This window comes from Rutilus rutilus (assembly GCF_951802725.1).
Source record: "Rutilus rutilus genome assembly, chromosome: 10".
Lineage (NCBI taxonomy): Eukaryota > Metazoa > Chordata > Actinopteri > Cypriniformes > Leuciscidae > Rutilus > Rutilus rutilus.
In genome coordinates this window covers 8,689,541-8,704,384 of record NC_140215.1, presented here as the reverse complement: position 1 = coordinate 8,704,384, position 14,844 = coordinate 8,689,541, and the positions used below count along the sequence as shown (strand labels likewise).

Here is a 14,844-nt window from a genome sequence, read left to right as displayed (position 1 = left end):
TTGAGATTTGACTTGGACCTAGGGTGACCACCTGCTAATAAGCCCAAGGGGGGACAAGGGGTATGTTTCTGAGGGACAATGGGGGACACTGCCTGGCGCGGCGGTGCCCCCACCCCACGGGCAGACTCACTGATAGTGATTTACCCATTTCTAGCACATACCACCTTACATGGTATATTAATAATGCCCTATTCCCCTAAACATGTGTAATTGCTGATGTATGCTCATGAATAGGCCAACCAATGTGTATTTTTTTCTAAATAAAGATTCATAATATTTTGAACATTCAATGAATTGACAGATGCACTTCCACTTACGATTTACTTTAGCTATTTAATTTTATTTATTTTTCATTACAATTTATTCACTTTAAATAAATTATAATTGTAGTTGCTCAACACCACAGGAACAGTTAAAAAAAAAGTATTTAAAAAAAAAATACGATTGACATCGTAGCCTATTCCCCTCCATGTCCGATTGAGAAGGACGTTTTGCAAAGGTCACAAAAAGCCCTCTCGGTATCCCCCTCAACACCTTTCAGCCACAAATATTCATTTTCCCAGTCTTTCTTGTACCCACACCTTCTCTTTTTAATTGATGATGGCGGGGTCCGTGTAACGCTTTGCAGTTCTTTGTTCAACTTGAAATTTAATAATCAGAAATGAGAAAACAGAGAAAACTTTATTCGTTTTTTCGTTTTTTCAAAAAAACGAAAAAACGAGATTTCGGCTTGATTTTTCGTTTTTTGGTTCACAGGCAAAAAAACGAATAAATGACTTCAAAATTCGTTTTCCACATCTGGGCGGCCTGACACGCCCCCTTCCGCCGATTGGTCAAGCAAATCTGAGCATGTGACGTCATCAGTTGTCGCTCTGGGGTGCGTTTCCCGAAAGCATCGTTGGCCAACTATGGTCGCAAGTTCCGTCGTTACCAATAGAGTTCAATGGACATTGCGATGAACTTGCGACCATAGTTGGCCAACGATGCTTTCGGGAAACGCACCCCTGGTCAGGTCTGTTCAACAAAATAATAGTCCTCTACTATGGCTACAGATTCTTAAACTGTACAGGGCAGGTCCTATTGGGCTTTCTTCTGTGCAACTTTACACGTTTCACAGAAATCTTTACATCAGAAATATTAATTATTAGTCTGCCACCAGCCTGTTTTACTTAGCTGTGTGTGGTGAAGCTGTGCTTATATATACTATATATATATGTATATATATGTATATGTATGTATATGTATATGTATATATGTGTGTGTGTGTGTGTGTGTGTGTGTGTGTGTGTGTGTGTGTGAGCATGTGACGGAATAAAATTTGAAATGTCATCACAAGTGGGCAGCTTCTATCCTTAGTGACATCACCGAGGAAACACCCAAATGATCAGGGTACCTTTTCAACCAGCAGGGGTCGATGTTTTACACACACCAGACTCTCCACTCATCACAGCATCACCGCTCTGCTTCCAGCTTTAAGTGAGACTCGACCACACGTAAGTGGAACTCTTATATTCATTGTTTTCCGTTAACGTCAATCATTCTCGTAGCCAGTGTCTCCATGCCTGCCATCCATCCATGCCTTTTCCAATCATCCTAGCCCCTAAAACAGTGTCCTAGTGGAACATCTGCTATCTCCCTTATTGTGTTAGAATAGTAAAGTGTTGTATCTGCCTCCCCTGTTCCCTCCCACTCACTCACTCAGAGACCTGTGCACCATCCACACATTTGCACTCAACTCAACAGTCTAGGGAGCGATGCTGTTTCTATGACAACTGGGTCCTGCAGGACAAACTGCAGAAAGGATTTTCCTTTCAAAGGGGGTTCCGAGGAGAAGGGAGCACATGTTTAGCATGAAATTCAGCCCTCTGAAATCATTTTACTTGTTTATGATCTCATTATAAAGTAGGGAACATTTTTATTTACATTAGTCATCTGTTAAATCTACAAGAGAAGACAAGACTCTTGTGAGGTAAAACATTCATGAAGCTGTGGAAGTAATATTTTTACTTTTAATATATAATTACAAATTATACAATAATCTGTATAGTCACTATTTATACAATTCACATTTAAATAAATAGTGATATACTGACATATCAGCCAATTAATTAATTAACAGAATGTTTTTTACTTATTGAACACAATATTTTCAAATATTTAACCAAAATTCACTTTATAAAGATAAATATAGATTATTCTATCTATTTTATAATAGCAGAGATGTCCACACAACTGGCGTGCACTGGTTTATGGTGTTAAACTAACACTGTTTTATATTAAATAAAATATCAGCATTATGCTATCTAGCTCTCTAGATGTTGTTACCAGCTTTGGACTTCGACCACTAGTCGACCACTACAGTTAATGAATATTGAATGTTGTTGTCGTCTTCACAATCTAGATTTGAACCATGAAATAGCATTATTGTTGCTTGTATACAACATGTCCAGCAGATGGCAGTCCATGTTGTATTGTAGCTGTTGTTTTAAGGTCTTTTGTTTGGTTCTCATGTTCTTTGGACTGTGCAAAGTATCACTATGTTCATTACACTCATGAGGGAATTCATTAATTTAGCCAACTATTACCATTGCTGATGAGATAATCAAATATCAATAGGTTTTGTTCTCATAATAATAGGAAATAATGTGAATTCTTACAAGGCTTGTGTGTTGAATCATGTTATTTTCTGAGGGAATAATAAAAAAAATCCCACTGCCAAGTCTGGTGCTGGTGACGGTGTTGATTCTTACTCAGCAGCTATCTTTGACACATGAATCAGAGCTTTATTCTGAACCCCTCCCTCATTAGGCCACTATGTCACAATTTCTGGAGCTTGTGATTGGCTGTTAGTGCCAAAGAAGAAGATGAGGGGCTGGGCCAAAGCATCCGGGCTGTCCAAAAAACTTGACCTATCAGGGTACAGCTGTTCCTTGATGACTTAGTGGGACTTGTCTGTAACCTCCCCGGGGAACATTCGAGTGGAGGGAGGGGGCTATCATGAGTGAGACAGCTTAACTTGGAGGGCAAGGGGACGAAAGTCTGGGCACTGCAGGCACTGAGTTGGAAACCACTACAGAGTTGGAAATCCTGCAATTGAGTAATCGCTTAAAGGATCCAGTGGTCATTTTTTTCCTTAGATGCCGAAGAACTGTGGGACCTGAGTCTGAGGGTGAAAAGCTGAGGCCAAATATTCCAAAAGGCAACAGGGGTAGCTGCTAATGCAATATGATCCTCTGGGACTCGCTCTAAAAATACCAACCAGCCAGGAGTACATGCACAAGCTCCATTCGCCTAATTGGACAAAGATTAAGCTTTTTGTTTTCTGTTTCTCTAATTGGATGTCTCAAGGATGTGAGAAACATATTCCAAAACATTTATAATGCAGAAAACCTGTGGGAAATTTCTACGTTCCTGAAGGCCTTTCAGAAGGTCTTCTGTTAATGCAGGTAGAGATTTCCACCTTTTTATGAAGTCATTGGATATGTAAGTATTGCATTATCTGGCATCGATAACTTAGACCTGGAGTGGAGTCTTGCATTTGATAATGTCTGCTTGAATGTTTGGAATATGTTTACCATATCAAAACACCAAATTATGAAAAGCTATTTTATTTATGGACAGTTTAGAGATTAGAGATACATTTTAATGTAAATTGAAGCTTTAATCAGTCCAATAACGTGCAGCAGTCTGTAAAGAAGCTCTCAACTGCATCATGAGGAAGGCTGAGGTCCAGATGACCCTGAAGAAGGGTGCTGATGAAGAAGCAAGAGGAATGGCGCCTCCCAGCCCCAGGATACCATCGAAACGGGCAAAAGTCAGTTCTGATCAGGTCGTACCAGATACCGCTGCTTCCGTCTACCCAACCCCAACTCCTCCAGTGTTCATCCGGAAGATGAGGAATGCTGCGGTAGGTACCGGCTGTGATATCCGTCTGAAAGTGGCAGTGGCTGGAGACCCACAGCCTACCCTCTACTGGTACCACAATGATGACCGGCTCAACATGGACAACCAGGAATATGGAGGCCTGTGGATCAGAGACTGCAAACCCAGTGATGCCGGCCTCTATACCTGCATCGCCACCAACCATCTTGGAGAAGCCAGAAGCAGTGCTGTCCTAGCCGTTTTGGATTTGGGTGAAGGTAACTACGAATGTAGCTTTTAGTAAAGTATATTAACATTTAATGTTTCATTTTGAAAGGTCAGTGGCTTATTCAGTCTACGTACAGCCTTGTAGAAATGAATGGAACACCCCAACATAAGGACATTGTGCCCTATTATCAAGCTTGTGTAGCTCATTATCGAGTTTAGACTTCAGAGAAAAAAGGTGGAAGGCAAACGTTCTCACTCACCAAAATGTGATGCGTGATAATTTGCTAAAGGAGTAACACCCCTCAGATGTGTCTCACAAAATGGTGGATAATCCAGTTATTATTCACCCCTCCTTCTTCAGTCACTTTGTTTGTTTGGGGTTCCATGGTGGCAGTAACCTCAAGGATCTGTTTGGTGGCCGAGAGTGGAATGATGGGGGCAGCTGATGGCCTGAGACAAACTGCTCACCCGTCTTAATGTAGAGCTGCGAAATTTCCACCCCCAATGTTAGGGTGCTTTGTCTTCTCCTCTGAAGCTTTGAAGTAAGCACTTCGCCTTCTTACTCAAATGGGAAAGACGAGGTTTCATGTGGTCTTTTTCCAGTTACCTTTGGGGCCGAAATGTTGCAGAGGTTGTTTGCTTTCACAGTCTAAAATGTGTCTAATTGACCATGTCTTTACAAGGAATGTGTGGGAACATGTAAAACATATAGGGCTGGGCGATATAGCTAAAATGGTATGTCTATGCTTTTCAATGTATATACATAGACAAAATTAAAACGTTGGTCTTAACACCCTCATCTCAAGGAGAAATTGTGAAATTTATTGACAGTCTTTTCAAAAAAATGTAGTGCGAAGTATTTGGCACAATAAAATAATCCCATTATTTGTAAAGTTGCTAAATGTTATATTCCCCTCACCCCCACAAATATATCTTGAAATTTCAGTATCATCTGAAAAAACTGGTGATCTGTTCATTCATACTCTAAAATAATCTGTTAATTTTTATTTTATACATAAAGAAATATGTAGTAGATTTTAGCTGTTTTTAGCAGAAGTCATTTGTTGGTTTTAGATCAGTGAGCCGATGAGAGGGGATTGTCCTTTAGATGTTTATATTTGGCTTTGTCTCTTTGTTATCCTTAACAGTGCAGAACTGGCCACGTCACAGCACATAATTCTGACAGTATTATGGTTTCACCGATGCCACTAACATTTTCTCATTTGCACTCCATCAACAGAAATAGAGTTTAGGTGTTTTATTTAGCCTGGTCAAACTTTTACCCTTACTGTGTATTTGCAGCATGCTCTTAAAATGCTAAATGGATGTACATTTATTACATTCCATGGTAATGATTGGCACCTTGAGCATTATATGATCTTCTTTTGGGTATCGGATATTTTTTCAAGGGTGTGTTATGTCTAACTGGACCCAGTTTGGTTTGTGTAGTTCCAGGCTTTTCAGCCAAGGGTCTCTGGACCCCTGGAGGTCCCTGAAGGTACTCCAGGGCGTCTGTGGAAAAGCTATTCTGTATAAGGCAAATAGAACTTTGAATTTTTGCTATGTTCAAAGTAATGAATAATCTGTTTGCTATGCGTGTTAGATAATGTCCAGAATATGGTGTTACCAGAAAATCTAGCTTTTTAAATTGTGGCAGTGGTTGTTCTCAATAGGTCCGTTCTAATAGTCGCTAAAAAAGTTAATCATACAATCGTGCATAGAAAAATATATTTCTTTTAATAATTTTCATTTATGCATTTATAATAAAATCTCAATTGTTTCCTAATATGGCTATGTCATGCTGATTTGTTTGATTGGCTAAGCAGTTCTTAGTAATATACAGTACACTGCTTGGCCAAAAAAGGTCGCTGTTTGGATTTAAATGGGCAAATTCTTAAGAGCCTATGACTGTAGTAATTATTATATGTTAGGCAACAGTTCTTCTAAACCCAACTGACGGAGTGTTTCATTTCATTAAACAACCATAAAACAACACATCATTTTCCAGGATGACAATGTGACAATGGCACCTCTGAGTCCAGACCTTAAATTCATGGAAAGTCTTTGGGATGTGCTGGAGTAGACTTTACAGAGTGCTTGACTCTTGCATTGTCAATACAAGATCTTGACCAAAAATTGATGCACCTCTTGATGGAAATAAATGTTGTGATGTTTTTCCATCAACAGGTGCATCAACATACATTTTTGTCAAGGTCTTGTATTGACAATGTTAGAGTCCAGCACTCTGTAAAGTCTCCTCTAGCACATCCCAAAGACTTTCAGTTTAAGGTCTGGACTCAGAGGTGCCAATTAATGTGTGAAAATGATTCTTCATGCTCCTTCCCAACCATTCTTTCACAATTTGAGCCTGATCAATCTTGACATTGTCATTCTGGAATATGGGCATGATGTATCACACTCTATTAATTAGGGTTAGAATAACTGTTGTCAAATATATAACATATAGAAACATATCAATCCCTGCAATAATGATCCAATCATAGACTCTAGACAAGCATTTGCCTTTTTAAATCCAAACAACAACTTTTTGGTTTGTTTTTTTGGCCGGGAAGTCCATTTCATTTTTATTTTTAGTGCATTTTTGTTAACATTTTGTATGCTATAAATGTTTAATGTCGAATTAACATGATATCAAATCTGGGTCCTGAAGCAAAACCAGTTGAGACCCACTGATATAGAGTATGTGTCTGTGACGTCTGTAGTCATGATACATGTGTCAATCCTCTGGACAACTTGTGGAGTTTACACCTGTCTTGTCACTCAGCTAAATGCCATATGTCTTTCTCTTTTGCTTTTCCTTTACAATGTCTTTTTGTCCCCACCAACTACTCACTGCTATCCTCCCATTTCATCTATTTTAGATTTTTCTGAAGTCTGTATTGTTTTACTCTTAATTCTTTGTGATTTTTGACCATTCCCATTCTATGTATCTCTCCTTTTTCTCTCTCGTTTTTATTTCTGCCTTTCTTACCTTACCCTATTCCACTTCCCTGTCTTCCAATGTCTCTACTGTCGTCTTGGCCAGAAGGACCATCTCTACCCCTCTGGCTATTTCTGACAGTGGAATGTGCCAGGCTTCAGATTTTTGTGATGTTAATAGGCCACCCATTCTCCAGTTACACAGGAAGACATCACAGCTATATATAGGCCTTCAGCCAGGAGTTTTGCCTAGACCTTATTCAATTAGAGTCAGTCTGAATGAAGGGGAGAAAAATTATTTTTGCCTGGTCATTACAAGAATGGTAAAAATAGCTTGCTTTGAAATAGTCTGTGTTGTTTGAGAATCATTACTGATTCAGATTTTGAGACAAGAAACCGATTGACATTGGCTGGTCACCATCATGTTTATACAGTAGCTACATAGCAAACAAGTGTTTTAGGTGGGGTACACTGATAAGGACTAAGATTTATGTTGCTGGTTTTCATTCAGACCATTTTGATTGTGGTTTTAATTTAATTTACCAGTTCCTTAAAGATTACATTTTTAAAATGTAATGAACTTTTTTTTCCAGTATAAAGAACCGTTTGGGGAATGGAAAATCCCTTACTTATTGCAGAGGCTGTTTTTAAAGTCATTGAAAAAGGAAGTGAACAAGTAACATTACTGCCATTTTTGGCAAATCTATCATGGCAGACAATCAAAATTAATTGCAGGTGAAGGTTTAATGACAAGTTTTAATCACTGATTTGTTCACCCATGTTCAAACTTAAGTGGTGCAAAATTGATTTAATTCAAATAAATCCTAGATAAACAAACCTTTTTAAGGATTTAATCCTTATTTGTGCAGCCCACCCTTAGACTTTAAATCTGTAAACATGCAACTGCAATGTATATTTCTGGTCTGCTTCAGCCGACACTCAATCCAAGAGTATAGTTCTCTCGTAAAGTGCCTGCTGTCTCTGTCTCTTCAGGGAACATTTCACCTGTAATTGCTCTGTGCATTACACAGCGATGTTTCTAATATGGGTGTTTTAAACTGCTGGGTGGAAGAACTATATATAATGATGAGAAATGATGTACAGCGAGTAAAGTACATCTGAATATAGGACGAAACATCAAAATCTGCAGCTTTATCATTTTAGCAAGTCTTTACTGTTCGTTTTTATTTGAAAAATACATTTATTTTATGGTCAAATTACGGCTGAAATTCTTTTATGGTAATAAATGTACGTATATGACATGGACTGCTGTAAGTGTTGTTAAAATAGTGGATTTCTCAATGCAAATGAAAGAAAAATCTCAGCGTTTGGGTTTGTATTTAGGGGGAACGGTTGAGCAGTAAGATGTGGGCTTTGGCTTCAACCCACACACTTAGCAATAATTGTTCTGAAAGGGGATAGCACTCTGTTGGCTTGGCTATGCACAACTTTCCATGGCCTCAGAGGTCAGACTGTCCACACAAACAATCTGTGGAGTGTGTAGCGAAAGGTTTCAAACATCATTTATTTGTGACCAAATGGAAATTATAATACATGATCAATTGCTCGGATTCTTGTATCTTTGTTTTGCTAATAGACCCTTGCAGAGTGACAAAGTTATTAATCTGGCATGACCACATATGACTCATGGAAAATGACTAGAGCGTTTGAATTTTGTTTTGTTCTTTTGTGGTAGGTGAAAGGCAGTTTAACCATTTGCAATGAGAATGATGGGGGGAGTAATAATAGTCCCCGATAGCTGGACTCTATGCACACTCAAAAACACACGTCCTCACAAACACGAAGGTACATTTTGTCACATTCTCTGACAAAGCACACAGCTGTGCCTCCTTCAGTCATTAATTTTCTGCCTATCACCAGCTTTTCTTTGTCCAGCTGAGAGGTTGTGTTGTTGCATTACTCGTAGGTGGAAATGAATCAATACCAAATGCAAAAGACTAATTCAGTGCATTAGAATAAACTAAGTTAATATGCATTTATTCTGCTTTCATGTGTAGTGATTCTGATGAGATGAAACATCCCTCAGGCTGCACTAAAACGTTATTGCTTTTCCAATCTGCTATTGGCGACATTCTGCATTGCTAGAAAGCCCATTTCCTCTGCTCTTTGTGACAGTTTTCCTTTCTTTTAAATGCCATTTACATCAACACTTAATGATGATCCACTGATTTTAATTTTCTTAAAAGCATCTTGTTTACTTTGTGCTTAGCTTCTCACTGGCCTTTAGCAAGTGGGTGGTTTTAACAAACCACTGGTGTTGCACTTTTATGTGCCACCGCTGAAGCTTTTTGTTGCCTTAAACTCCAATTAAAGTTGTATACAGACTCTTAAAGGAATAGTTCATCCAAAAATGTAAATCTGTCATTATTTACTTTTTTTTTGTATTGAATAAAAATCGAATTTTGTGCTCCATTGACAGCATTCAACATAAAGATGATTAAATATTTACAGATGTTTGCTTTTGGGTGAGCTATCTGTATTATACAGTGCTGTCGATTTTGTGTAGGCATACTTGCTTAATCAATAGTTTTATAACATATAAATTAGGCTGATTTATAAAATCACTTTTTGTTGAACTATCACTTTAATACTATTACATATTACTATGACGATATTACATTCTTATATATTGTATTATTACTGTGTTTGCTAAATCCAATTTTGTCATTAGGTGTATACTTGTTTGACCTCTTGCACTGAAACATCAAAATAATCACTGTAACTCTGAGCTTTTGTCCTTGATCTAATTAAAGCCATAATGATGTTCTGTGTAATCTCATTCCATCCTGGCTTGTAGCAGAGAGTTGGCATGACCTCAGAGCTTTGTTAATGATGTGATAAAACACAACATGCTCATGCTGTTATGTGTATTGATTTGTTACTAAATTTGAAAATTTTCAGCATGACACAAATGCCTTACCTAATCTTTTGGTACTGCTTTGAGGCAGTAGTTCTTCTAGGGTGTTAGGGCGTATAAGATGGCTCCAGAATGAAAGCATCTGACTCACCAGTGTTTTAAAAAGCAAGCAAGGGCTTTGGGTGCCAACAGAGAAAAAAACACCCCACATCTCTTCATTTTTAAGACATGTGGTATTTCAGTCTAGACCTTTTCACACTGGCATGTTATCTAAGGTTTTATGATGTAAGAAAGATTGAGGATTTGTAATGGTGACCACACGTTTGGTTTGGATTGGATTGAGTCATCTTTCTTTTTTCTCTCTCTCTTTCTGGAAAAAATCAAAATTACTAATACAGTTCCATACTGTGCTATTGTTCTCTGGGTTGAGAATCTTTTAAATCAAAAGTGATGGATGTTGATGCAATGTGCTGAACATGACAAGTGGTATAGATGATTCAGCGAGTCTGGAAATGTTCTTATTGATGCTGTAAAAAAAAAAAAAAATTAAATAATATGCAGGAAATAGATAAGTAGAAATAGAGATATCACACCTGTCTCTGTAAATGGCAAATGGGGAAAAATATGGGATATTGTTAAGCCAGTGAGAAGCTTTAAGGCATTCTCAGCATCTTTACATTTTACTCAGCATCACGACTATCTCAAACTTCACAAATGCGTGCACTACCAAGTCTTTGAGATGAAATGATACGCCAGACGAAGTAAGGAGACTAGGGCTGTCAAATTAAAATGTAGAATATTTGTCGAATTTGAAAAAAAGAAAAAAGAAAAAAATTTGTTAGGTGTGCGTCAGGCATGAGATGCAATGATGTAAGTCGTTGCATTTTAATGTTTTTCTTAGCCTATACATTTGAACCCACTAGATGCGTTCATTCAAAACATTGCAGAAAAAGAGAAGCTCAATGTAGAGAAGATCTTGGTTACGTCAAAACTGTGACCAAGCCGTTCACACAGGACGCATTTTCTGCACTGCTTTTCCATTGTTTTCTGTGTACTTCTATGTACTATTCACATGCACTAGATGGACATATTTGAACGTTGCACGTTTAGAAAGCCATGTAAAGTCAAAAGTAGTTCAACTTAAAAAAAAAAATCTTGAACCAGAATGATTGACAACTAGGAGGACCAATAGTCTTGATGATCCACCCGGAAAAAGAAAATCCTCCACTATACCTTTAAACTATGCTGTACATACTTGATGCTTTTAAATGTTTAAATGTTGTTTTTTTTACAGTCATGTTATTTCATTGCTTTTGAATAAACAATTGAATGCAGTGCATTCATATTTTGCTCCTTGTGCTCTTTTGTGGCCCGAGGAGACAAGCCAAAAGCTTTTTCCCCCTAACTAAAATTATGCCTTTTAATTAGAATATAATTCAAATGAGTAATTTTTAAGTAAAAAAATCCAATTTAGTTTTTCAGCCATTTTGTCAGCCCGAAAGGAGACTGGAGCCCAACATGCATCCTTTGAAGCATATGTCACTGCTATACGAGGCTTCACCTGTTGCTCAGAAATCTCTATATAGGAGCATGGAATTCCTGAGTAGGCCCAGGCTGTTTCTTCAGTTCAGATCAAACTGCAGCCATCAAGCCACTTATTGCAATGGGACCGTTGAGGTAACATAGGAGAGGTTGTCTGAGTGCCTGACTAACACACCCATTTTTCTTCCCTGTGGTTGCCTGTAGTCCAGTGCTGCTGCTATTAAAAAATTTACAAAGGTCTGAAGCTGTATGTGTTGAATTTAATAATACTGCAGGAATATTAATGTTTAATGATGGAGACTTGCAATTACTTGCTTTTACCAAAGGTTTGCATTTTTCCTTAGTTTGCCACTTCTATAGCTATAACAACTGAAACATTAATCAACAAGATACCTTCCTCTCTGATTCTCTGCTTAAACATGCATTGCATCAAATGCTTTTATTTAAAGTGGCAACAACAGCACAATAGGACAATATAAGACATCAAGAAATAAATTTCATTAACCCAACTGTTGGCTGCTTGTGATTCCCAAACAATGCAGCAATGTGCCGTCACAGGAGTGCACTTATCTGCCTTAACTTGAAATGTTATCCTGTTAGAATTTAGAGTTGGAACTTTCCGTTTTCTGAAGAACATTTTAGACTAAAGATTGTTGTTTTTCCATCCTATTTGCATTCCCACCAGTCAGATTCCACTAATGGGACTTCCTCTTTTTCCAATTAAACACTGCTAATTAGCATAGCTTTAAAATGAAATGGATTCAAACAGAGTGCTTTCTCATGATGTGAGACCCCTTGATTATCTGAGGTCTTAAATTCAGGTCTTCTAAGTAGTCCACCTACATAGATAGTGGTGATTGGTGAATATGTAATATTATAAAACAAATTGTTTCAACTTTTAATTCTGGTTGGATGACCTGAATTCAAAGCAAAGTGTGTGTGGTGTTTTAATGTGTAATGAGGATCTATGTGTGGTTTTATTGTTTTTGACAGAAAAATAATGAATCACACCTCCATTATGCTCTTGCAGAATGTAGAAAAAGAAAGATCGTCAGTTAATTCTGGCTGTAATGAAATGATGCAGTAATAGTCTACTGTTCAAAAGTTTGGGGTCAGAAAGATAATTTTTTTAAAGGCCCTCTGAAATCAAAACTTAAGTTTTAGCTTTTAGTATATGTTACTTTTGTGAAGGATGCATGCACATTTTGGGACTTGAAGGAGGTGGACCCCATAGCTTCACATTATAACCATTGAAAGTTCTAAGACATTTTCTAAAATAACTGAAAATGTGTTCGTCTGAAAAAAGATTGACATATACATCTCGAACGGCATGAGGGTGAGTAAATCATGGGTTAAATATAATATTTAATATTTTTTTATATTTTAATAATAATTTTAAATATAACTATCCCTTTAAGGTTATGAATAAGCTGGTGTGTTCCAAAACAATGACAAAATTCACATTTAGGAGATATATGCATTCAAAACTTACAGTCCATCACTTCTGCTAAAATGGATCACGGATTTTTAAGACATCACTGCGGACTTCAACTTCTCATCACATCTTCTGTCCAATCAAATGCTCTCTAGAATCTTAAGCGTCCCGCCCCCTATGCTATAAATACCACCTGGCCAAAGCGACCGGTGTTGACACGGAATATGGGTTGGAGATGTGTGTTTGGTTGCTCAAACAGTTGCTCGCCTTAGCTTCCTGTTTCAGTGGAAATTACGTCAACGCATCATACATGCAGGCACTTTGGTGGGCCTTTAAAGAAATTAATACTCTTATTCAGCAAGGATGTTTTCTTTTGAACAAAAGTGACAGTAGAGACACTTATCATGTTACAAAAGGTTTCAAATAAATGCTGGTTATTTTTAATTACTTTTCTGAAGGATCATGTGACACTAAAGATAATTAGATAAAATGCAGCTTTGCCATCACAGGAATTACACACTATATATATGTGTGTGTGGGTGGGTGCGTGCGTGTATGTGTGTATCTGAAAACAGTTATTTAGTTTTAGTAGTATTTTAACGGAACATGCAATGATGACATGACATGATGTAAAATTACAATTACCAACGTGATGTGATTGCAGCATAATGCAAAAGAGTTGATTATTAATAATGTAGGTATTTATTGAATGTCTTTTATAATTTTACTATGCTGTTACTGTTTTATTTTTTTTCTACTTTGCAAATTCATTTAAGTCAAATTAAGTATCTTATAAATAAAGTATGCATTTATGAGCCTTTTAATGGCAGATCTGGGGAGTCTCATCTGAAACGCTACAGTCTTATTTACTGTATCTTTCTCTGCTGTGACTGTGAACTACATGTTGATTTAAGTGGATAGTGAGACACAGGGTCCATCCACCTCATCTTTTATTCATGACAACTTTAGCCTGCAGCACAGATTGATGAAGCTTGAGGATGTGCAGTGTTTAAGGCATGTACGAATGCTGGAGAAGTGCCGTGATATGAACACATTGGGCAGGTATCAGTCCGTTTCAGATATCTGATATGATGGTTTGATTTATCATTACTGCGGTAGCGTCAATCCTACAGACTGGCTGTCATTATCTCAGTTTGATCGTGCCTGTGGTATGACGGCCACAGAAAGACAGGGACTTCCCCTAAGCGAGCTGCAGTTGTTGCTGTCCTTCAGAGTGTGGATAAACACCCATGCGGTGTGTGTGTGTGTGTGTGTGTGTAGATGTGTGCACATATGAGTGAGACTGACACAGAGCGAGTCACGTGCAGACTACCAGTGAAGTCATGTGCTTGAGGTAATTCCTAATTTAAATCAGTAGAGATTAAAGCCTGCAAACACCCACCCAACCGCTAGTCATAATAACCCTGCCAGTCTAAGACAGATCCCACAATACTGCTCTGCTCCAGAGGTGACTCAATACCTTAGGAAGCACACATTTTTGTTCTTGGCAGGAGAGACAGGGGATGATTCTTTAATATTTTCTTTCATTTATATTTATTTATTTTATATTTTCCTTCATAACTCAGACTACAGACACAGACTGTGAGGCTTACTTTCATATGCGCCAGTAGTTAAAGTACAGGTGAAATATTTACATTGAGGAAGGCTGTATCAAAATATAAATTTTAATACATGACAAATACAAAATGTATTAACTGTTTCTTAAATAACAACAGAAAACTGTTGCTTTATTACTTCATTGTGTATACATTTAGCTTTTATTTGGTAATTCGTTGAACTGTCAGAAATCATGTTTAAAGCACAAGACTAAGTGGTTATTATAATTGTTTTTAATGTGGTAAATCCATTTAGCTAAAGCAACATTGATCAGCTGATGACTCAAGAACATTTTCATTTTAATTAAATTAAGTTGGAGTGCTTTTCACAATATATATTGTTC

At 37.5% G+C, this 14,844-nt stretch overlaps 1 protein-coding gene across 1 annotated transcript in view; it reads left to right on the top strand.

The window, feature by feature from the left end:
• The first annotated feature begins 2,965 nt into the window (after positions 1-2,965).
• spegb (striated muscle enriched protein kinase b) overlaps positions 2,966-14,844 on the top strand; it is a 75,905-nt gene continuing 64,026 nt past the window's right edge. The window contains exon 1 of the mRNA XM_084420590.1: positions 2,966-4,139. Within this exon, the coding sequence (XP_084276716.1) occupies positions 3,713-4,139 (427 nt within the window). The 5' untranslated portion in view covers positions 2,966-3,712. The remainder of the gene's footprint in view (positions 4,140-14,844) is intronic.